The sequence below is a fragment of the Sinocyclocheilus grahami genome, unplaced genomic scaffold (genome assembly GCF_001515645.1).
Source record: "Sinocyclocheilus grahami isolate Dianchi unplaced genomic scaffold, SAMN03320097.WGS_v1.1 scaffold1127.1, whole genome shotgun sequence".
Lineage (NCBI taxonomy): Eukaryota > Metazoa > Chordata > Actinopteri > Cypriniformes > Cyprinidae > Sinocyclocheilus > Sinocyclocheilus grahami.
The window spans coordinates 387,585-412,321 of NW_015506306.1; the positions used below are offsets into that span (position 1 = coordinate 387,585).

At 36.2% G+C, this 24,737-nt stretch overlaps 1 protein-coding gene across 8 annotated transcripts in view; it reads right to left on the reverse strand.

Annotated features, from left to right (window-relative positions):
- LOC107567086 (calcium-dependent secretion activator 1-like) overlaps nucleotides 1-24,737 on the reverse strand; it is an 87,885-nt gene that overhangs the window by 13,899 nt on the left and 49,249 nt on the right. For 2 of the 8 annotated variants that reach the window (XM_016252695.1, XM_016252694.1), the window contains exons 7-18: nucleotides 23,761-23,872; nucleotides 21,310-21,449; nucleotides 20,531-20,597; nucleotides 20,216-20,324; nucleotides 19,794-20,006; nucleotides 12,850-12,986; nucleotides 12,578-12,765; nucleotides 10,474-10,575; nucleotides 9,716-9,779; nucleotides 9,357-9,480; nucleotides 6,235-6,303; nucleotides 2,305-2,411 (exon numbers count right to left, since the gene is read on the reverse strand). In XM_016252695.1, the coding sequence (XP_016108181.1) occupies nucleotides 2,305-2,411; nucleotides 6,235-6,303; nucleotides 9,357-9,480; nucleotides 9,716-9,779; nucleotides 10,474-10,575; nucleotides 12,578-12,765; nucleotides 12,850-12,986; nucleotides 19,794-20,006; nucleotides 20,216-20,324; nucleotides 20,531-20,597; nucleotides 21,310-21,449; nucleotides 23,761-23,872 (1,432 nt within the window). Of the gene's footprint in view, nucleotides 1-1,206; nucleotides 1,216-1,772; nucleotides 1,803-2,304; nucleotides 2,412-5,367; nucleotides 5,401-6,234; nucleotides 6,304-9,356; nucleotides 9,481-9,715; nucleotides 9,780-10,473; nucleotides 10,576-12,120; nucleotides 12,226-12,577; nucleotides 12,766-12,849; nucleotides 12,987-16,301; nucleotides 16,314-19,793; nucleotides 20,007-20,215; nucleotides 20,325-20,530; nucleotides 20,598-21,309; nucleotides 21,450-23,760; nucleotides 23,873-24,737 lie in introns of all 8 variants that reach the window. The other 6 variants (XM_016252689.1, XM_016252690.1, XM_016252691.1 and 3 more) reach the window with 6 other exon arrangements.

Consider the following 24,737-nt stretch of genomic DNA (forward strand, 5'->3'; position numbering starts at 1 on the left):
ATTTTTCCTATATCAGGTCAATTCCCAGTGGAGTCAAGATGCCAGAAGAGGTGCAGTTCTCATGCAAGTGAGGTAGAAATCCCTGCATGCTTTTGCCCTCCAAATGGAAGATGTAGTTGAACCGTTCACATCACTGCATCCCTACCCTTCGGGATGGGGATGTGTCTTGCGATCATGCAACATTGCCATCTCTGATACGCCAAAAACTGCAAGCAAGCAGCAGACTTCTTTACTTGGCAATGCATATGGTTTGACTGAATATTTTTTCTTTCATCTCTTAAAGTGACCATACATTTTGGGCCTGTAGTTGGGTGTTGAGCAGGAGTTTCTGAGATCAATCAGGCTTGCTTGCAGTCTTGGCATAAAACACTTTTCTTCTAATTAAAACAACCAACCAGTGATAAACCCATTCAGGGAATTGATCAGCCTTTTTAAGAGGCTTAATCCTTCCCTTTGGTTGGTCATTTTATTTTACCCCTCTAAACCCACAGTTTCAAAGAGCCTCGAAACATTTCCCCCAAATCCGCAATACGGCAAAGGGATAGCAAGCTCTAAAACCAAACTTACCACACAACTTACCTGCAGGCTTCATAATTAACACTCGAAAAGCTACAATGGTCATAATATTGGGACCAACAAATATAGCATTTGCTAGTGTAGCAGGGCAACGCATATGGCTGAGTTTAACCAGACAGACATGTATAAAGTGGGGTTAGAGAGCGATAAGAGACACCAAATCCAAGCAACCCATGAATCCTTCCCCAAGGCCCTTCTTGCTAATCTGGAAGCACTGGGTAGGTGTTAACATTAACATACTATTTACTAAATGCAAAAATTATACTGAGCAATAAAATCAGCAAGAGTGGTCCTGGGCTATGTTATGAAACTGATTTGGTCATTTTGAAGGATTGTGAAGTCCAATTACACTAGCAGAAGGGAACACGTCTAACTGGGAAAAGTGAGGGTGACACAACTAGCGTGGCGGGTGGGTAAATGTAAACATTCCCCCTGGAAGCAAAGGAATCATTGAGCATTGACCTTGCCGGTCAGGGACACAAGCCTTACAAGTTTGAAGGGAGACTTGACAGGCACAATGCTGAGGAATTAAGACGAACCCATGTCGGATGCGGCAAAAAGGGAACCCTTCATAGCTCATGCACAAGCCAGTAAGGGGCTTTTTTCACTGCATTAATTTTGGCCACATACCTCTTTTCCCTGCAACAACACCATGGAGTGAATGGTGAGGAAAAACATGAACATGTAGAGGTGATGTATGTGTAAAGTGTTAAAAGTATGCACAAAATATTGATTATAAACAAATTTTCCAACAACTTTTGGATTAAAATTCACAATTGCGAGATTTAATTCAACTGCATGATATAAAGTCGCAAATACGTTTGGTTGAAATGGCCTTCCATGGTTATATAGTATGATGCCACCAGTTGGGCAGTGAAGTTCAAGCATTGTAGTTTTACAAAGTAAAATGCAACAGTATGATCTACAGATGGTTCTATAATGTCTTGGTGCCAAATCTAAAATATTTTGCTCATTTGTGCATCTTGATCAGTGTGTGAGGGGGGAGATATTTAAGAATTTCTCAGAAATCCAAGAGACTATCACTTTATGTTAATTCTATCATGTTCTTTAATAATCGTCTTGCCCCATTCCACCCAGACATAACAGAAAAGCCCTTAACTGCGTGAATCCACATGCTTCAGGGAAAAGGTACACTATGATGACAACTTCAGAAAAAAAGAAACATGATACTGTACCGACTGGTCTCCTGTACTTGTGACCGCAGCCTGTTAAGCATATTCAGAAAGATACAGTAAATCTATAAATCTCAGGAAGACCATGGATTACCTAATACTTTAAATTGCATCTTGGAATAATGCCAATTATGCATTTGTTCTTAGAGTAGTAAATGCTGAAACATGCCAATTATCATAATTATGGCTTAAACCCATATTGGCTCTCTATTCATAATGCATCTTCAGTTCTATTTAGTTATAGGCATTCCAAAGAAAACTGTCTAACATTCAGAACACAGAAACAATCTGTATTCTGAGGCTTACTTAAGAGTATAGATCCAGGGAAAGTGGTTTAGAGACCTGGATCTCACGGGAGAGTGAACTCTTGCTGTTTCACTAATTTCCACTAATACAAATTGCATTGTGCAAACTGCACAGCCGCCTTTTTTATTATTAGAGAGGAGCCACTGGCCATTTAAATCAGGCCTATTTTGTACTAAAGAAAAAAAGAGAGTGAATGTGAGGGAAAGAGAGAGTAAGAGTCCAAACTCACCTCTGCGTGATGGTCCTGGTTCTGATGTAGAACCTCAATGACTAACTCTGCCAGGCGGATGACATGCTCCAGTTTTTTAGCAGGTGTAGCTAGGTTAGCTACATTCTCTGGAGCAGAATGGTGGGGAGAAGAGGGATGGTTAATACTTCAGTGGTTGATTGTTATATTTATTCTATGAATCTCTGATGTCATGGGCACTACAATGCAGTGTGAAGAAGCTAAGGTCATTAATACCTAACTGAGCATGCAAAAATGACAACACTGTTGATGACACTCATAACACTTCAAGAAAAGATGCTTAACTGATGTCAGAGACACTAGAATGTAATCTGTGAAGTAAAAATATTGTTTGGCAAGCTTACAACTAAATTGGGGTACAAAAGTCTGAGACCACAAGCGGTTCTACATTGCTTTTTTTCCTAATTAATATATATTTTGTCATTACTAACTATACTGAACAAAATTATAAACGCAACACTTTTGTTTTTGCCCCCATTTGTACACAATGTACACAAAAGGCCTATTTCTCCCAAATATTGTTCACAAATCTGGTGTATATCATCAGCATAATAGTTTAAGTAAAAATCGAAAAATACAATTTCGTAGTATTTTGGTTTCTCGCTCTTTTCACAGCATTAATGAACTCCACTACTTTGCGTAAAACCTCATAATCATGTTCTCCAGCATGAATCGGAATGTTTCAGAGTATATTGTGTCAATGTACACAAAAACTTATTGCAGGAGAAATACAGAATCTTTACTATGCTGTATTTACATCATCACTTTTCCTAAACCCTAACATTTTAAATCCAGGTTTGAATTTTAGATGTTTAATGTGGACACAGACTTTTGGATCCCACTGTAAATACATTTATACTGACACTGTATTTTTATGTATCTAGGTAAATTCCTAATAATGGGTAGGACTTCTCACTGCTGTCTAGAATTTGAAAAACACATGAGAGAAAAAGCAGACCAGATTGTCAAACATATGCAACACTTTGATGAAATGAGTACATCAGGACACACAATAGTGTTTCTGGTTTAACATATAATCAACTTTTATCTGAACAAGATGAAATGAGTAAGACAGAAAAAAAAACAGCTAAAGAAATTAAATAAAATACAGACCAACTCAGCAACGCTGAGGTCTCCACTAAAGGAGAAAAGAAAATCTTTAATTTATTGACTGAAACGCTACTTCAGTCATGAAGGATATTACATCATTACGGTTCATCATTTCGTCTGACTCTAATCTTAGTGTCTAGAATGAACCATACCATTGGTTTATCGGTCTGTTAAATTCATGGGTTATTAATGGGGTTGTGGGGCCCTGTACTGAAATTTACCCATTAATATCTGATAGAAACTCATTCTTCCTAAGGCCATGATGTCATCAACACAACATGATAAAGCAATGACAATGGATTTAATGATAATCTATGATTATCATTATCCAAATTTCATACTTTATCTATTTTCAATGTGTCTAAAATGTTCTGGACTGGGAATTAAAGAAGCAAAATATCTTAAACTGATGAAGATTTAGAGAAGTGGTTCTCAGCTGGTGGGTTGTAACACAAAAACAGGTTGCAGATTTGCAGCAAAACCAGTTGAGTAGGGTACAACGGGGCTAAAGGCGCCCCGGGGTAAAAAGCGCCTTTCATATTATTTTCATTTAAACCACTAGATGGCACAAAAACGTGGCGTAGCACTTTCCAAAACATCCGCTTTTCAAGATGCACGCGTATTTTTGTCTGATGCTTGACGCGATCGCATCGCAGCAGCGCAAAGTTGATTCTGTGCTTACTTGAACTAATATTTTATCTTTTTTAAAATGTTGTAGATTTAAGTAGCAAACGAGAATCGCTCAAATTAATGCATATATTTTGACAAAGGTCTTTATGATTTTCAGTTTTAAGATAATTAATGCAACAGTTTTTAAATAACGAAATAATATGTAAAAGTATGGTATTTGGGCTAAAAACGCCCCTGTTGTAGGGGCTAAAGGCGCACAGTAATTAACATGATATGGTGGTTAGATTCAGATGGTAAATATCATATATTAAGTTGGGTGTCCATATTAGAGATAGTCACCCTGTTTAGAATGAAACCATCATATTTAAAAACATGATATTAATCATATCATATAATAAAATATCATTTGTTGTTAGTACTGTAAATATATATTCAGTTATTATTAGATCTCTTTCAGTATCTTTACTTATTAAAACGATTTTGTTTCTGTATTTTAAAATATATATTTTTATATTAACATATTTTAATGACAGTATATTTATCGAAAAAAATAATTATTTTATTTTTCAAAATAAGCAGAAAATAATACAAACTTTGCTAAAGTGATTGTTTTGAACAAGTATTAACTTAGACATTATTGAAAAAAACATTATTTTAGCTGAAGTATTTGTATCAATACCGTGTGCCTTTTACCCCATGTGGGTAAAATTGATTTATTTTCACACAAAATCTGTTGCTCCATTAATGTTCAATACAACATATATATTTTTTTCTGCAATTATACATTTTAGGCGCAGTGTATGGCACATTATTTCTATGTATAAAGGTGGGCCATTAACCCCGTGGTACACTACTACTAATTTAGAAAATCTGTTGATGTCAAGATTTAGATAATCATCAGGTACAAACTTATTCTCAGTACTTTAGTGAGAAACATTTGCAATTCTTCTACTCTCACATTTTAACACATTGAAAAGACTGCCACTGAAATATTTGTGAAAGATAGTATTACTTCTTGTAAGTCTGCATAATGTAACACCATCAGACAGACCGTTCAGTGCTAAGAGGTTCCTTTTTTATCTAAAGTCATAATATAACACAAAATAAGTTTTTACCCAAATTTTGTGGACATATTTATAGAAGAATACTATCTTCACAAAAAAAAAAAGAATTGCACAAGGGGGATCCTTGTGTTATGATGTTTACAGGACTTTCAGACCAAATACATTTTCCCTGTAAATGTGTTATGTGCATGTGCCAGGAAGTGTTGAAGGGGACAGGGGATGACGTCAAACATAGCTTCACCTGGATCCTTCTGATCCTTTAGAGTTTTCTCAACTTGAGAGAGAGAGAGAGAGAGAGAGAGAGAAAAAAAAAGAGTCAGAGCAACATAAGGAGAGAGAGAAATAAGGGAGAAGAGAAGGGAGAACTGGGGGAGGAAAAATAATTATTCCTCAAGGTGGCATGTTTTAGCCCAAAGTAGGTGCAGCACACTCTCTCACTCTTGGTCGCTCTCCAGAGAATTATTGTGTATTTGATATAGAATAATAAAAAACAAAAACAAATGGCAAACAAACACACATGTAGATAATTACCTGGAACGACAAGAACAAAAACACATAGCAAAGTAGAAACTGAACGACACACTGAACAAAGAGACAATAGCCATTGTTCGGTCGCATGACAAATCAAACACAGTTGTAGTAATCACGAACAAGACAGACTTGTGATGTTGGAACATGTAAGTCATAGCTCGTACACGTGTGCTAACTCCTGCTCTCCCGGTAGCTCAGTCACCTGTTGATGTGTCTGGAACCCCCCAGTGAAACCACCTACCACACCACAGTAACGATATACACTCAGACAAAGTACAATAGCGAGCAAAGTAAAAATGCATTCAAGTCACAAACATGAGCTTCAACCAAAAACGAACAAGAGGAAGCTGGACGGATGCATCAGTCATGTTGTATTACAAACAGATGGAACATCTCTGCCAAAAGGAATTGGAATCGAAACGTTACGCATCGTTATCTACTCTATCGTGTCTGTCATCTGTATGAAAATGGCAAAACAGAAAAGTTCCAAGAAGGATGTGACATGGAGGATTGAGTTGATGAAACAGAGGTAAAGAATGAGTGAGGAGTGAGGAGAGGGTGAGGAGTTGTTACTCACGGATGGTTAAATCCATCACTTGTGTAGCCAAGGAGTAGACAGGATGATCATACATTTCCCTCTTTTTTCCTAAAGAAAAGGAGGATTCCGGCATGCAAGAGTTTGGGGTCAGAGGAAAGGGGGTCAAGGGTCGAATATGGTGAAGGGATGTCTTGTGTTAAAGGGGTGGTTGATTGCGATTTCACTTTTTTACCGTTAGTTAGTGTGTAATGTCGCTGTTTGAGCATAAACAATATCTGCAAAGTTGCGGCGCTGAAAGTTCAATGCAAATGGAGATATTGTCTTTTAAAATTCTGGCAGTTTAATGCCTACAAAAACGGCTCGTAGAGACTACAACGAGTTACTGACATCACAAACTCAGACAAACCCCGCCCCCGGGAACATGCAACAAAGGGGGCGAGGCCATGCTGTGCTGCTTTAGAGAAGAGGAAGAAAAATAGGGGTGAACAAATATGAATCGCGATTCTGTCTTCTAAAGATTCTAATGGATTCACAAGTTTCAAAATCAATGTTCTAAAGCAGCGGTTCTTAATACTGTTCCTCGCGTCCCCTGCTCTGCACACACTCTGCTCTGCTGCATCTCTCTCTCTCTCTTAGATCACCAGCTCAGCTCAAACAATGAAAAGTTACAATTATTCGCTTATTTTCACATAACTATGAGAAGCGTTAAACATGGACGCGCGTGCAGTTATTGTACTGTACTAAAGCTTTAATCAGGATAAAACCGTATATTAAAAGCTAACAGCAGCAGTAGCATTTACAAATAACAGCGTATCTAAAAGTATGAGACAACAACAAACAAAAACCATACCATTAAGAGCCATGCTTGCACAGGTTCTGCACGATCCTCTTCACTAATATCCTCCGAGTCTCAATCGGGCTCAAACTGATGAGCAATATAGACGATGCCATTGTGTACAATACAACCGGAGCACATGCCGCTGAGGTGAGGGACGTTTACGCACTAGAGGCAGTTTAGCCAATCACAACACACTGGGCTAGCTAACCAATCAGAGCCCATCGTGTATTTCTGAGGGAGGGGTTTCATAAAAGCAGGAAATGATCAGCGCGTTTATAGGAGAAGGGACATAGGGGTGTAGAATAAAGGTAAATTATGTGAAAAATAATATGTTTTTTTTTTAAACGAAGCATTAACACATGTTATACTGCACCCCATAAACACAATCAAGCCTAGAAAAAAAACAGTCAACCACCCCTTTAAGGGAAGTTCTCATCAAGAAATCAGTTTTTGGAAAAGGTAGGATAATATAACGTGATTTGATGGTTAAAACCCTTAAACCACAATCACCCTTAAAATCTCACTTAGAGACCGTAAAAATGAGGAGCAAAGTGAAAGTGGAAAACTTTTAAAGGTGCACTACGGTTCAAAAGTTGGGGCCAGTAAGTGTTTTTAAAAAAAAAAGAAATTAATGGTTGAATTTAGCAAGGATGCATTAAAAGTATCAGTTTTATTTCAAATAAATCATGTGACATTGAAAAGTGGAGTAATGGCTGCTGAAAATTAAACTTTGCCAACACAGGAATAAATTACATTTGAACTTATATTAAAATTGAGTTATTTTAAACAGAAATAAATAATATTTTACAATATTACTGTTTTCAGTATTTTAATCAAATAAATGCAGCCTTGGTAAGAGACTTTTTTTTTTTTTTAAATCATACCAACTCCAAACTTTTGAACGATGGTGCATTGTTCACCCAAAACTGAAAATTCTGTCATTTGAAACACATAATTTTCTTTCTTCCATGGATTTACATCAAACTGGCTGATTTTATGCTACTTCTATTGTGTTTTTGTCAAACCTTTTCAGAGCAGCCAGCCAATTTAGTTGTATGGAAAAGCAGCTAGTCAGCGAAATATTTGCTTTGTGTTTCAGTGAAGAAAAGAAAACCAAATACACTTCAAATTACATGAATGACATGATGACATAATCATATTTGGGTTAGCTGTTCTATTAAGGATATTGTGTCAATATCAGCCAAGGCCCATTAGAGAGGCACTGATACTGTGTTCTAAAAGATTGTCAGCCATTTGTGGCTCTTGTGTCACTGGTTTGTCACGCTGTTCGAAATAAGCAACAGAACCAATGATTTGATGAAGTAGAGGGTATTCATTCAGAGAAACGATTTAAAAACGATCTTCAAACATCTAAACAAAAAACATCCTCCTCAAAACCAGCACACAATGCCTTTTAGTCCTCTTCAAACAGACACCTCTCCATATTGCCCTTCTTATGCTTCTTTGTAATCCTCTTTCACTCTTGTTGCCCAACCTGGCATTGTTTCATGGATGCTTCCCTCTTCATCTCATTGCTCCTTCCCCCAACCTGTTTTCCTCTAATAGGCTCTTCCTCCCTTTAACCGCTCCTTCCCACATACTTAATTTTTTTCACCGCAAGATCCATCCCCATTCCTACATCCCTCTCTGTTCACGGACTCATTTTCTTTGTTCCTTTTCCTCCTCCGTAACCATTTCTCTACCCTGATGTAATTTGTCACCCTGATCTGAGCCATAATAATAGAAAAGAGAATGTGTGGAGATCATTTGAAAAATGTCAAATTTTCTATGTTTATCGCAGCAGATAGGAAATGGTAAGAAGCTCTTCTTTGTGTGGATTTGAATGCATTTTTGCAAGTCCACAAAAGGTGAATGGACAAGAAGACATTTAAACTTTTCTTGAAAAGAAAGAGAAACAAAAGCAGTAATTGCCTTAAAATAAACAAGTATATCATTACAATCAAGACAGATGCTGTGTGATTCAAGAATGTAGTCTAGTGTACTAAAATAAAATAAAAAAATTAAAAAAATTGTCCATGTATATATTTACCTGCAAACCACCAAAATACATAAACAATTTAAACAAAAGCTTAATTACCCAAACCTAAATTTCTTTTCCTTTCACAAACTGAAAGCAGTAGAGTAGATTATTTACTCAAAGCACATTAGTCAAATATAAACCATCGTTTATGCATTAAATTCATATAAATGAATGGAAGCAGAGTAAAACAAAAGTACAAAAGTTCTCTTCTGGTTCAAGTCATAGCATGGTTAAGTGCTTTAAAATCATAATGCTGTGAAAGAAGAGGGCAATGCTAGTCACCTTCCTCTCTGGCGTAGTCAGTGATGTGCTGGTAGTTAATTTGAGCTGCTTGCTCTAAGCATTTACGAATGACAGCCTTGACCTCCTCCTGTGGGACTGGGGTCACAATGTCCTTCATAAGCACCTGTGAAAAAGCACAAATCCAAATTTGTTATCTAGTGACAAATTTAGTTGTCCTAGTATGAATGAGTCATACTTTTTAAAAACTTTTTTATTAATTTTTATTTTTTTTGTGAAATAATGATGCATGGTAGAACAAGTAAACAGAGACAAGCGGTGCTGAATAAAATACCATCAATTGCTTCTCTTTTCCTTCTATTGCTGCTACTCTGAATCAATATAAGCAATGTTGTCATTACCCTCTCCAGCAAAGACAAAGTGGCTTTCAATGCTCCCTCAGGGCGACCGAACGGAAAGCAATACCTACAACAACAAAAATTACATCGTGGTTGCAAAAAATCCTATACAATTATATTTTTGCATGCAATGTTGAGAAAACAACAGAAAGGTGTGCATCAGTGGCTCTCAACTGGTGGGTCGAGACACAAAAATGGGTTATGGACAGCTTCCCATATCTTTTATGGCTGACGTCAGTAAATTCTAAATCTCCAGTATTTGTCTCCAAATGAAAACCAAAAACAAAACCGTGCAAGGTAAAAGACGCATGGAGCAAAATGAAACCACATCCATGTGTCTAGTTTAAGATATACTTTATTCTAGTTTGATTTGCATAGGCTGTAATTTGAGCTATGTTGGTGAAATCACATTGATATGTTTATGCACATAATGGCTGTGCACTCCTCGTATTCAGCCTAATACAATATTTGGCTCAGCATTTGTTCCATGCATTAAGCTGATAAATCACCTCTGCTGTTGTTTATGCAATTACAAAACTGTCAATTTCCCTACTTGGCCTAATAATTCGCACATTGTTGGGCCTATGCAGTCCATGGTGATACTTTTGTAGACTAAAAATTTTAATGAGGTGTTGGATTGCCACTCGATGTCCAATATAAAATCTGTGTCCTGAAACGAAAGCAGGACAGCCTCTGATGTACTTCCTGCTATAATACAGCTTGTGAAATGTTCAATAAAGGCCTTACGTCTAAATACTCACCTAAAGTTTGTGATCTGATTCTCCAGAAGGACACGTAATCGCTCTTTAATTTTCTCAAAGCGTTCTTTTTCCTCCACCTTTACTGTTCCAAGACCATCAGGCCTATTTTACAAGCAAAACATGGCAATTTTGAGCCAAGACAAAAGTGATACAAATCCAATGAAAGGCTTGAACTGGTGTTATTTATTATTACAACAACTAATTATGATACTACATAATTGCTTTTTAAAGCCCTGTATATTTTAAGTGAAAGCAAATCAAACCACATTAACATTTCAGTATGCAGTATATCACACTTGTAACAATAAAATACAGGCCTGGCACACGGAATTCAGAAAGAACATCTAACCAGAAGCAATGTCTGACTTTCTTAAATCTAATACACTGGCTATAAATGTATTTGTACCCAGCAGATGGGACCCTGTTGTGATACTCTTGGGGGACATTGTTTGCAACCCTTTTTCTTTATTTACAACTATCGATGTTACAATACTATTAAAATATATTTAATACACTCAGCTGCAGCACAATAATAAATATACTTTCAACAATTCAGTGGGAAGAGAAACCTAAACTAAACATGCTGTACAAGTACATACAGGCTTAAATTCAATGAATTTAAACTTGATTCTACTTATTTTCTTACAGGATATTGGCCTTATTGTTAAAGTAAATATATCACATTATGCAATATTATGCTGAATTTAAAGGAATAGTTCATTTTGGCATTTATCCACCTTTTTCCTCATGAGCATTTTTAATTAAGGGAGGCACTTCTGGTTTGGGGATGTTCCACTCAAAAAGACAAACAAATCATTTAAAATCATAAGGTTGTGCTACAAATAATGTCTTTATATGTCAGTTTGACTGAAAAGGCTGTACATTTTTCTTCATGAATGCAACAATATGAAAAAAAGACTACATATACTGCATATTTGTGGTCTACTCTCCCAATTGAATTCATGATATATCCTATGAATAATTCACTGGAATTCACCAAGAATCTCTTGTTTTTCTTCCAAAATAAGCAGTATATTTTATATAAGCAGTGCTTACAGGAATGTTTCTAAAGCAGGTAAATACAATATTTGTTATCTGTCAAAATGACGGAAATCACTTTGAAATATTATCACTCAATGTTCCAGTTAATTAACATTTTTAATTAAGGCAATGTATGTTACATAACAGACATGCAGTATATTACTTTATATTGCTGTGGGAATAATCAAGGGAAATAATCAAGCTTTTGGGGTCATGGTCTGTTGAAAGTAATTTGTTAATGCTTTTACACTTTTTAATATTCATTCATTGAAGGGTGAGTAGAATAATGTCACCTCATTGAACCCAGTTTTTGAAAATGCTTATTATTGTGTTCATAGAGCAAACCTTTGACTGATTGTTTACAGTTTAACAGAAGTTACTCCCATAATCTGTGCAAAGCATCATGGGGTGTAGGAAAAGGGTGGATAAAAAAAAGCCTCGTCATTTGACGTTGGAACAAGAATGAGTAAATTTTTTTATATTTTGGGTGAAAGACTACTAGACAAGCTGAGCTGTTTAACCCATTGCACTCTGTGTGAACTGTGTACTGTACAGTGTAGAATAAGATGCTGTTGATATTAATATATCCTTGATAAGCCCTCTTACCTTGTGCTTTCAGGGGCCAGCTGTGTTTTACATTTCCTCTTTTTTTTAGACTCCTTTTTCCCTCCTGACTTTGAGCCAGCCCCCTGTAACTCAGACCCCCTCTGACTATCAGGAACATGTAATGAATGAGCAAAACAATGAGATTTGGAAAGTAAAATAACAAAAAAGGAGAATGGAAAGTGTAGTGGCTGAAAGAATACTGCTAAAGGTTTGGAAAGTGGAAAAGAAATGAAAAATGATTGAGAACAAAAGACACAACAAATCAAACAAAATTTGGCAAAATTATAAAGAACATTCACAGGGAAAAATATAATAAATGCTAAAGCAAAAGTGCAAAAATATGCTGATGACTTGCAAAGAGCCCATGTTGTCCACCCTCGTTCTTGCTTCCATGATCCGTATCTTTCCCAATATCTAACATCCCAGTAATGTGGTGTATCCAAATGCGGGACTGTACCTGTTGCCGTGAACATGGGAGGCACAAAACGCGAAGCTGTAGTGCAGCAGCGTCGGGTCAATCATGAGCCCGGCATCTGCCCTCTCCAGCAGGTCGCCAAGATAACACAGATGTCTGTGGCATCCTCTCACCCCATTCCGAGCACAATATTCATCCAGAACAAACACCTGACCCGGGCTAAACCATCCCTGCATTTCCAGCAAATGGGTAGACAGTTTGGAAATTATGTATACAGTTGTTTTGCATTGAATTCAGCTAAAAAAAATACTTACCAGACATGCAAAGTTGTCATTTAGCCTGTGGTCCAACGTGAGCCTCTGCACCATCTTGAACAATAAGGCATGATCAAAGCTACATGGGTTAGCTGAGATAAACTCATCCATGCCGTGCTTCTGTGCCCTGTCAGCATCTATTCCAGCCATTCATGGGGGAGGAAGGGACAGGGGGTAGGTTCAAGGAAGAGGAAATTAGCAAACAGCAAGGAGAATGATTTGTTCTCCTCCCACCACAAAAAACGAAACACCTATAATGAGTATTCTATGGCAAATCAAGGACATTGAGCTTTCACATTGTCAACTTGCAGCAAAAGTCAAGCAGAGTTCAATCGGACCTAGCAAATGTGGAACTGAGTGATAACCCTCAGCTCACATTCAGTCTGGACGTGCATGCATGAGCTGATCTGGGCGTGGTCTCTTCCTGTTCTCTCAATCAAAAGCTTTTCACCGTAAAAGCCACCGATGGCTTTGAGCAAGTGGCGCAAATCCAAATGATGAATTTTAATGTAGTTTCTTTCACTTGAATACAATAGATTCTGCCATTCGCAATTGGTTAATGTCACTCGTTTCAAGAGAGAAGATTGATTGTGTGCTCGTAAAAATACAAATGCCAAAAAAGAAATCGGGGTGATATGTTAGCCATCTTTGATTGAATGTACTCAAAAGTTATCTTTTAGAAGATACTGAAAGACCTCATGAAATGACATTTGATTAGACAGAAATATGTGAAATTCAGCATTTTTTGAAAACATTTACTAGCATATAAACTACCATTCAAAAGTTTGGGCTAAATAAATGTTTTGAAAGAAGTCTCTTAAGCTGCATTTATTTGATCAAAACAACAATTTAAAATAACAGTTTTCAAGTTTAATATATTTTAAATGTAAAATATTCTAATATGCTAATTTGAAGCTCAAGTAATATTTCTTATTTTTATCTCAGTTGAAAACAGTTGGTTAATTTTTGTTGTCGAAACCATGATATATTTTTTGTGTGTTTCTTTGATGAATAGAAAATTCAAAAGAACAGTATTTATTTAAAACAGAAATCTTTTGTAACATTAAAAATGTCTTTAATGTCACTTTTGATCAATTTAATGACACTCCTGAACGAAAGTAAGACAAAAAAAAAACGAATTTCTACTGACCCCAAACTTTTGAATGATATTGTAGATGCTAAAAGAATATATATTTTTTTCATTTCATGGGCTCTTCAGTATGCTCAGTGTTCTAGGCTAAATGTAATCAAAATCAGCTAAATAGTCTATTCAATTTCCTAAGTCCTATGCACATATATTTGTTGGAGAAAGTAGTAAAAGAAGAGTTATTCCTAAAACACTGGCCCCCTGAAGAACTACATTATTAGCAACAGAATGATAGAATCTAAATCTGTGAGGTGATGAGCGTGCTCTAATGAGAGAAAATGTGAAGAAAGAATGTGCATCGTGTTACACCAATGATTAGGGCGTGTGTCTACATAACAACAATGATCTCACAACTTTTTTGTGAAGACATATGTCTAAAAATACAGTGCTTAATCCAGTGCTTATGTGGAAAACAAATAAATACTATCTGGATCTGCTTAATTAGAGGAACTTGGATCAAGTTATGTTATCCTTTGGCTGAGTAAAGCATTGCTACAATTATAAAAACGTAGACTAAAATAAAAAGAGAAGACAGAAAAGAATATAGAGGCACAGGAAAAGACACGGGATTGTAAGAATGAAAAACTCAAGACAGAGACAAACTGAATGGGTTGAGAAAAGATAAACATCAAAATGAATGGCAAAGAAGCCCTTTAACTAAGCAACTCAGGATGATAAAAGTGTAAAACTATACAACAGACTATGTGAGTTCTATGAACCATGGAATTGTAAAGAAGAAATAAGACGTAATAATTACAGGGTAAACCTACGGGATTAAAGTATTTATTCGCCTTACTCATTTGCATTTTTACATTTCATAATTATACAATAATTAAAATAATGTACATTTACATTCCACACAGTTTTGAATCGGCTTATGCACAAACCGTTGTGCTGCATTCAAATAAGGCTAGGACATAAGGGGACGCTAATAGAAACCATTATTAATATTATTTTATACAATTATTTTAATGGTTATATATGATATTTCATTGAAAATTGATGTCTTTTACATGCAGGAACACAGTGAGACACTCCACTGTGCTTTCCTATGTCATGCAAGGAAAAGAAAGAGGAAGAAAAAAAAATTGCAGTAACATTTTCTGCTTGCCTATCCATTAGCATTCTGTATTTTTCTCTTTTCTCTTTGCAAGTTGACAATACTGGAGAAATTTTCATTGTGTTCACAAGGGTTGCTGAGCACACTGACAAGCAAGCCACTTCAGTGGCGTGCCAACAGGCTAGCATTACTGTTCTAGTGCAGATACACGGCTTTAGCAAGAAGCCAACAGAGGCTACAAAAGTAATTAATTCATTCTCTGTAAAGAATGGAGAATAATCAAAAAAGGAAGAAAATGAACTTGTCTTTCCATCAGCATCTGAATGGGTAACATGACATCAAAATGCTCACCTACTCAAGCAGTATAAGGGCAAACACACAGGTGCAAATAATGAACTATATCTTTTCCTAAGTTCTACATTGGGTTTAGGGACTATTTCAAAGAGGCCCATTTCCACCGGACGAAAGATAATTAGGAGTATTTCTTGGTGAGGAGGGATGGCAGTGCCTGCTCCTTCACATTGGCATTCAGAATACTCCACTTACATATTTGCCAACTCTTGTGAAGCTCAAGTTCAAAAATAAAGAATTTAGTTGAAAGGCAAGAGAACCCTCAAGAGTAAAGTCCAAGTCATCAAAAATGAGCAATGCTTCACTGTTGCAGTTACTGTAGACAGAACTAATTGTCGAAATACTACATTTGGTTTAGTTACTCATCCTGAAAACATAAAGTGCCAATTAAGTGACAATTAGTTGGCAAAATAAACTCTAAAATTCTCAAAAGTGACTTGATTAAGTGAGAAGTGAGAAGATTAGCAATCGCATTTTTCAGATAATTTTTTTAATTAAATGCTACCAAACTGTTTGTTTCAGTAGTAACCAACAGGACAATCCAAACCCTCCTCTACTTTACTCTGAGGGGTCTGGTGATGCCAATGATGTTTATGTAGAGAAGGCAATTATGCAAATAAATCATAAACCATACTAACTTAGCTAAATGATAAGTAAAAACGCACTAATTTACATGCAACCTGAATTGGAATAATGAAAGTTTGTAGTTTTAACCATCATCAAAAAAGTTCAACGGAAAAATACAATTATCTACTTAGGGCTAAGGTATGAGGAGTGAGATTTGAAAGGAGGAGAAAAAGAACGAGAGAAAAAGGATAAAGAGAGCACGTTGCATTGGTCAGATAATGGTTTTAGGATTATCTGACTGGTGCTAGCTAACAGGTTAGCACTTACCCTTGAGTCCAGCTAGAAGACAGCAGGGTAAGAAGGGACAAACCAGAATAACATAAAGACTAGCAACAAGGCTGAAGGAAAAAGCAGACACGAAAACCCTGACTCCACTACAGCTGCAGGACTAAAGAAGGGTACAAGCAAAGCATGAACGAAGAAAAAACACAACGTAAAATACAACGACCTGTATCAACACGATAGTGCAGTTTGAACTGGTGGGTGGTCAGATCGAGTAGTGAAAGAACGAAAGAAAGAAAGAAAGAAAGAAAGAAAGACTTACTTTGGTGTATTACGTTGTGCTCTGCTGCAGCTGATTTTGACAGGATTCTCATCGGTACACTGGATTGCCAAACACTGATACAATCTAAATCACTGGAACATTTACTAACGCTGTACTAGCAAATACACTTACCTTCAGACATATATTTGAAAACTGGCCGAATGTGTATTTGATGCCAGTATCAGCTACTAAACTGATTCTATGAAGGTACTGTTTATAGTAAATAAATAATATAAACTGCTCATAGAGAATCAATCCAGTAACCATTTACCATTCAAAGTTAACATTTTAAGCCATGAAAATAATTCAGGCTGTCAGCCTACCTCAAAAAGTCACTGCTTTCAAAAGTATAAAAACATTGGTAACACTTGACAATAAAGTTCTATATGTTTAAAATAGCTAACATTAAATAACATTACATTTCCAGTTTATTTATATATAGGTTAATGTTTATTTCTATTTTAACAGGTGTAAGAATTAATATTAGTAATGTATTATGAATGAACATGAATTACAATAAACAACTCTGTATTTATAAAATAACATTATCCTAGATTAATGACCAAGATAATTACTGTTCCCTTTCAGTCGGTCACTCTCGACGTCACGTCGGAGGACCGACGAAATTGGGATCTCGCTTAGAGGGACCAATCTACTTTGAGTGTAAACTAAACGAGCCAATGCACATTGGCATGCGATTATTGCATCCAGCTGCTGCTGATCACAGCGTGAGTATAAGTAGGCAGCAGGTGCAGCGCATATTCAGCTTTTCGCTTCGGAGCCGAGCGATCACATCGTTCCGCTCCTGACTACTCTACGGAGAGAAGACTGAACGAGTTCAGCACGCTCTTGGAGAGCTCTTCGTGTTGGAGGACGGCGCTTCAGCGGTGTACCAAAACAAAAATACTCAGGGATTCAACTGTCCTTTTAATATGAACTTATTCATTGTATGTTATTGTGATACATGCATTCTGTAATAAGAGTAAATAATGTCCATTTAATATATAAAAAGCTGTTATCAGAACCTTCATAGCATTCCAGAATCTGCAAAAACCATCTGCAGCAAAGGGATGTTTGCTTGTGGGTGTGTATATTGTTTTTATATTCCACTACTCTGTGCCATTCAAGACCACCTGGGGTGTGTTAAGGTGGAGCGTGAAACATTTACACAGTGTATTAATGTTTCAGAAGGGAGAGGGTCTGTCTTATAGTGAGAAAATTGAATGGCATCTGAACTTGTGAGGGAATCATCTGACCACAAGAAACATTCACAAACAGGACAAATAAATCAATGGAAAACAACACAGAACCTCTACAGTACCTTTTGATTTTTTTTATGTGATTAAAACGTGAGCTATACTTAACTGAATTTATTTGAACAGTGTATAAATTCCCTTAAGAGACATTTTGTGATATAAGACATTGCTATGGACAGATGCTGAAGTAGATGCACACCAAAAGACAAGGTTCTGAATAGCAGGATCTATTATTATTTAGATGCTTCAAAGTGATTTGATATTAGTGTGAAGTACTTTTTTATTTTTTATTTTTTTTACTTTAACAGGTGTTTAAATTGTTGGTGAGAACATGTGTAGCAGAATCGTAAAGGGTTAGTTCACCCAAAAATGAAAATTCTGTCATGAATTACTCCCTCGTGTTGTTCGAAACAAGTAAGACCTTCGTCCATCTTCGAAACACAATTTGAGATATTTTTGATGAAATCTGAGGACTCTCTGACCCTCCCATAGACAGCAAGGTAACTACCACGTTCAAGGTCCAGAAAAGTACCAAGATGATCAACAAAGTAGTCCGTGTGACATCAGTGGTTCAACTGTAAAGTTACGAAGCTACGAGAATACTTTTTTGCGCAAAGAAAACAAAAATAACGACTTCATTCCACATTTTCGTTTCTACTGTGTCACTTGTGGACAGTATCATGACGCGAACGTGTGGCGGCGCTGACCCAGATCCGGTGTGATGACGTCATTACGCCGGATCTGGGTCAGCGCCGCCACACACTTGTGTCATGATACTGTCGTGAACGCGTCCACAAGTGACGCAGTAGAGACAAAAATGTTGAATGAAGTCATTATTTTTGTTTTATTTTTTGTTTTCGTAACTTTACAGTTGAACCACTGATGTCACACGGACTACTTTGTCGATCATCTTGGTACTTTTCTGGACCTTGAACGTGGTAGTTACCTTGCTGTCTATGGGAGGGTCAGAGAACCCTCAGATTTCATCAAAAATATCTTAAATTGTGTTCCGAAGATGAACGAAGGTCTTATGGGTTTGGAACAACATGAGGGTGAGTAATTAATGACAGAATTTTAATTTTTGGGTGAACTAACCCTTTAATTCAATAAAAGGTGATATTTCCATTTTAAAGGGACCCAAAAATGAAAATTCTGTCATTGTTTAATGATTCTCAAGTTATTCCAACCCCCCAGAACTTACTTTCGTCTGTAGAACACAAAATGACACAATATGAAAACTGTATTGCATGCAAATGAACAATAAACAGGGTTCAAACTTCCATAAAATCATTAATTAATTCTTCTGAAGATATATAAATGCTTTGTGTAAGAAATAGACTAAAATGTATGTGTTCTACAGAAGAAAGTAAGTCATATGGTTTTGAAACAACATGAGGGTGAGTAAAAGATGCCATAATGTTCATTTTTGGGTTAACTATAACTTTATAGATAGAAGCTGGTATTGGCTGACCACTTTAAATTATTTAAGCTATTAAATTAGCTGAAAATTCTTACATATGGACGCTAAAGCTAATCAGGAGTGCGTAAGGGCAGTAACAAAGACATGGACATTAAAATAAACACATTTTTCCACTCTACACACTCCATCTTACCTTTTCCTGATACTTGTGCAGTATGCTGAGAGTGCAAGGTAGCATTACTATGACATTATGAGTTACTAATTCAACCTGACAACAACCTGAATTCATTTGTTCATTATTAGTCTGTTATCTACTATACATTGTGACCGAAATGACGAGTTGTGACGACAACACTTTCACTGTATGTGAGTGGTTGTGGGGCATGGGGGCTATAGCCTAAATAACGCCATCAACATTTTATAGAAGATGGATATTAACAACCCTTGCAATGTATTTAATTTACTCGCCATCTCAGCTTCAGTCAATTTTTGTCCTGACTGACAATGTAATGAAATGCTTTACTGGTATGTTTACTTACAGAACTGAGAGATGGGGGCATCCATCTGTGCTGCAGCTCCGCCCTTAGAATTCAGTTTCTGGACCTGGGTCGGCGGGACGGGTTTGTGTGATTGGCCAGTAGCTCGATACATGGCCTGCACCCATAGGATGCGGTCCTGCTCATCATCACTGGCAAAGATCACAGTGTCACCCTCCTTTACTGCATTGAAGAAAGCCCGGCCTCCATCCAGACCTGTACACACAGAAAAAAATTTCACAACTTCAAGTAAATTCAGCAAGGTGGATAAGATGCATTTTTGCTGCATTACAAACAAAAAACCAAAGATGCAGTTTATTACATTAACTATGGACATGTTCCACTAATTTCTGACAACCAGAAAGTGAGAATAGTTTCATGACAGTCTGATACATAAGAGTAATCTGTGACTGTGTGAGTATAACCTGGCTGTGGGTCAGTGTAGTCCACAGTATAGCCATCTAACTGCAGCAGCTCCTGAGGTTCTGACTTCTTCTCTCGATAACTGCACACGGCAAAGGTATACTGACTTACCTATAGAAGAAAGAGAAACAAATTAATATGCCATATGCAGCCCATTAGATTCTCTGGGTTATATCTGTGTCACATGCACTACTTAAAATTGTATATGGTTCATTAAGGCACTGATGATCGAAAGACATTTCAAATTGAAGCCGAAACCAACTTTGTTACATTCAACATATTCTTCACTCACTCAATTTAAATATATAAAAATATACCTGAACCAAGACAAAGAAGCGCTTCTTCCAGCGTTTCCAAACATTTTTGCCAACAGCCCATAAATACCTAAATGAATAATCAGAGGTTTCCTCAGTATTTTAATTTATTCATTTAAATACTCTCATACACTACCGTTCAAATGTTTGGGTTCAGTAAGTTTTTTAAAATATGTTTTTAACCCCTTTATTTAGCAAGGATGCACTACATTTTTCAAAAGTGACAGTAAAGACATTTATAATGTTACAAACCTAAAGATTTTTTATTTTAAATAAATTATGTTCTTTTGAACTTTCTATTAATAAAATAATCATGAAAAAATATATCATGGTTTCCACAACAGCAATACTGTTTTCAATACTGATAATAATAAGATTATCTTGAGCACCAAATCAGCATTTTGATTGATTTCTGAAGGATCATGTTATACTAAAGACTGGAGTAAAAATAAAGACTTAATCTTAAAATACACTAAAATAGCAAACAATTATTTTAAATTGTAGTAACAGTTCACAATATTTTTTTCAATATTTCACAATATGTTATTATTTTTACTGTATTTTTATCAAATAAATGCAGCCTTGGTAAGCATAAGAGACTTTCAAAAGCATTTAAAAAAATCTTACTGACTCCAAATGGTAGAGCACAGTAATGTACATAGTGTTTCATTATATCAGGAAATAAAAGATGTTATGTCTGGATGATACTGCTTTGGAATGCAATCTCCATATGAACTGAAGACTTTTACAGAGGAGTATTCTGTACCCACAAAATCCCTTACCCACAAGCCTTCATGTTCTGAGGTTTGTCCATGCGTACAGCAAGTTTGATCTTCAGATCTTGATCAGGGCAGGCCTTGGTCACAGTCATCTTGTGAAGCTCTGCCTGCTTTGGGCTGTTTGGAGTTGGGTGAAGAACCACCTAATCATTCAACATGAGAGAATCATGGTTATTAGTCCATCTGATCACAATTCAATCACAACACTAGACTATCACCATTAAAAGGGACAGCACATCCAAAATTAAACTTCTGTGATTATTTACTCATTCAAATGTTATTGTTCCAAACCCGTACGACCTTCTTTCAGGCCAGAATGACAGAACTTTCATTTTTGGTGAATTATCTCTTTAACATGTAATCCTATAGCCAGTGTCTGCCTTGGACATTTTCACACATGAAGCATTCAGTAAACGGATAAACAGGTTGTGTGGGTGTGGGAAAATATCCCTGAGTCTGGGTGCGAGCTGATAGTGACATATTACCAGTCAGCGTTTTCAGAGATATTCTCAACATTCAGTTAATCTTGTCTCGTACGGCTGTGTACTGAGAGTTAGAATGGACAGCTCTTCTCTTGGCACCTTATCAAAGAAGAGCCAGTTTCTCTCGTATTCTCTCCTGTGGTTTTTTATTCTCTCTTTTCACTCTCTGATAAGTTGGCCTAATCTATTTCTTAGCTAGAGTTAAAGGCTTAGAGATGCCTGTCTACTTTAGTCTTGATGGAGGCACAGGCACATTTTTTAAACCCTGTGCAAATCCGGCATCCGTCAAGGTCAAAAAGCATGTTAACAATGTCATCATTAGAGGACCTCAGAGTCCTTGAATGTACAATGTTTTTTAGATTCCAATTTAATGAATTTTATTTAGGATTGCAAATGAGATGGAGAATTGCAATTCCAATTTTTATTTAAAAATGTATATTTAAAATGAAATGAAATTGCTTTAGGTTTTTCTGTATGAATTATCCATGATATCATATATACAACATTGGGCGTATTTTGAGAAATATTAGATGATATTAATTATTTATTATGAACTTTCAGATGAATGTTTTGTTCTTTGGGAAAATAACCTCTAAAAGAAAAACAAATATTCACTGTTTATTCAAATATGCACTGAAACAGATCAGGGATTTGACTTAAAAGCCGTGCTTCTTGTTTCTTTACAGGGATTTTCAAGACTGGAGTTTTGTTTTTTAGCCACAGGCATCAATCAGCAGGAGAATGAGGCAAAAGGAGAATTAGAAAGTACAACATCACTTCTACAACATCATAATAACCTCAAATAATCCCCAAATCCCCAGATGATATTAATTATTAAATGTTTTATTGGTAAATTCTTAAGGTCATTTGTATCTTCAGTATTTTATATATATATATATATATATATATATATACACACACACTACTGTTGTGGTCTGTAAGATTTTTAAATGTTTTTGAAAGAAGTTTTTAAAGTTCACCAGGGCTGCATTTATTTGATCAAAGATGACATTTCAGTAGTTATTACTCCAGTTTTCAGTATCACATGATTCATCAGAAATCATTCTAGTATGCTGTTTCTAATATGCTGCTGAAACATTCTTATAATTATCAGAGTTGAAAATAGTTGTGCAACTTAATATTTTTTGTGGAAACCATGATACAAAATTATTTTATGAATAGAATTTTTAAAAGAACATCATTTATTTGAAACAGAAATATTTAGCAACATTATAAATGTATTTACTGTCACACTTGATCAATTTAATGCATACTTGCTGAATATCAGTATTATTTTTTTTAAATCCTACTGACACCAACCTTGTGAACTGTATTGTACGTCTCTTTTTATTTTTATTATGAATTTTATGGATCATGGTAGAAGAGCATACCATTTCCCACGCTATAACAGAGAACACTATAATTTACTCAGTATATTATCTAACAATTAGATTCAAATTTTACATTTGCATTTTGTATAAAATTATCTGAAAAAATGTGGACATTTGTGATTCTGTATGGCAAAATTATATGATATGATGCATGTGTTTAACTGTATTGTACTTATCATAGCCTAATTAATAAACAGGCATAATCAGCCAAAATTATTTATCATTTCATTAATTATTTATTATAACAAATTAACATCCAGACAAAGGAAGCCTGTTTTGTTCTTTGGGAAAATAACCTCTAAAAGAAAAACAAATATTCACTGTTTATTCAAATATGCACTGAAACAGATCAGGGATTTGACTTAAAAGCCGTGCTTCTTGTTTCTTTACAGGGATTTTCAAGACTGGAGTTTTGTTTTTTAGCCACAGGCATCAATCAGCAGGAGAATGAGGCAAAAGGAGAATTAGAAAGTAAGACATCACTTCTACAACATCATAATAACCTCAAATAATCCCCAAAAAACCAAACAGAACGACAGATGTCCAAAGGCACAAGAAAGAAAAGAAGGGTCGAGAGTTACCCGGCCCAGCTCCTTGTCCTCCAGGGCCAAGACCCCTGTGCTCTCTGTGAAAAGCTTCACTTTGACCGCTGGCAGAGGGTGTGTGGTGGTGAAGTCTCCTTGGGTTCCCCAACTGAGAACACACATAAACACAAGGCTTCTATTTACTTTCTACACTCATTTCAATCCTTCTCACACACAAACAGTACAACCACCAAGGCGTTACTTGAAGGGGCTCTTGCACCAGCTGAATAACTCCCTTTAAGATGCATGGGAATGCTAACATATGGCGTTCTCCAGGTATCATAGATCTCCTTGACACTCGGCCGCTCTTTATTACTTTATCACTGCATAACCACTGCACACAGGGACATCTCGCAACCTTGTTTTCATTGTATTACTTTGATCAGCGAGGAAAACAATCTCCGCAGTCTTATTCGGCTACATGCAGGGCTGATGAAATCGTTCGCTAACAAATCATTTGATAAGGTCATAAAAAAATCTAATACTGAATGTCAAGTGCATGAGAGACAGACCAGTGGGTAAAGTGTATCGTCTGATGTTTTGTACATAAGCGCTTTCAGCTGAGGATATTCTGGTACGAGATTCTCTGACACAACAGACAAGTCTGACATTTGGAAAATAATACATAAACAAATAACCTAAAAAAGATTTTGAGAGTGCACATTCACAGTCCACCAGTATTTACTCTTTTTGTACCCATTCATTATCACAGTCCAGTCGCATGTGGCAGACCTGTGGAAAATTGCATTTGTTTTTTTAGTCTAAAAAAGCCTTAATGATGGATTTGTTTCTTACAAACAGAGATTTTCATTTCACAAGACATTAATTGATGCACTGGAGTCGTGTGGATTACTTGTGGATTATTGTGATGTTTTTATTAGCTGTTTGAACTCTCATTCTGACGGCACCCATTCACTGCAGAAGATCCAGTGATGCAATGCTTAATTTCTCCAAATCTGTTCTGATGAATACAT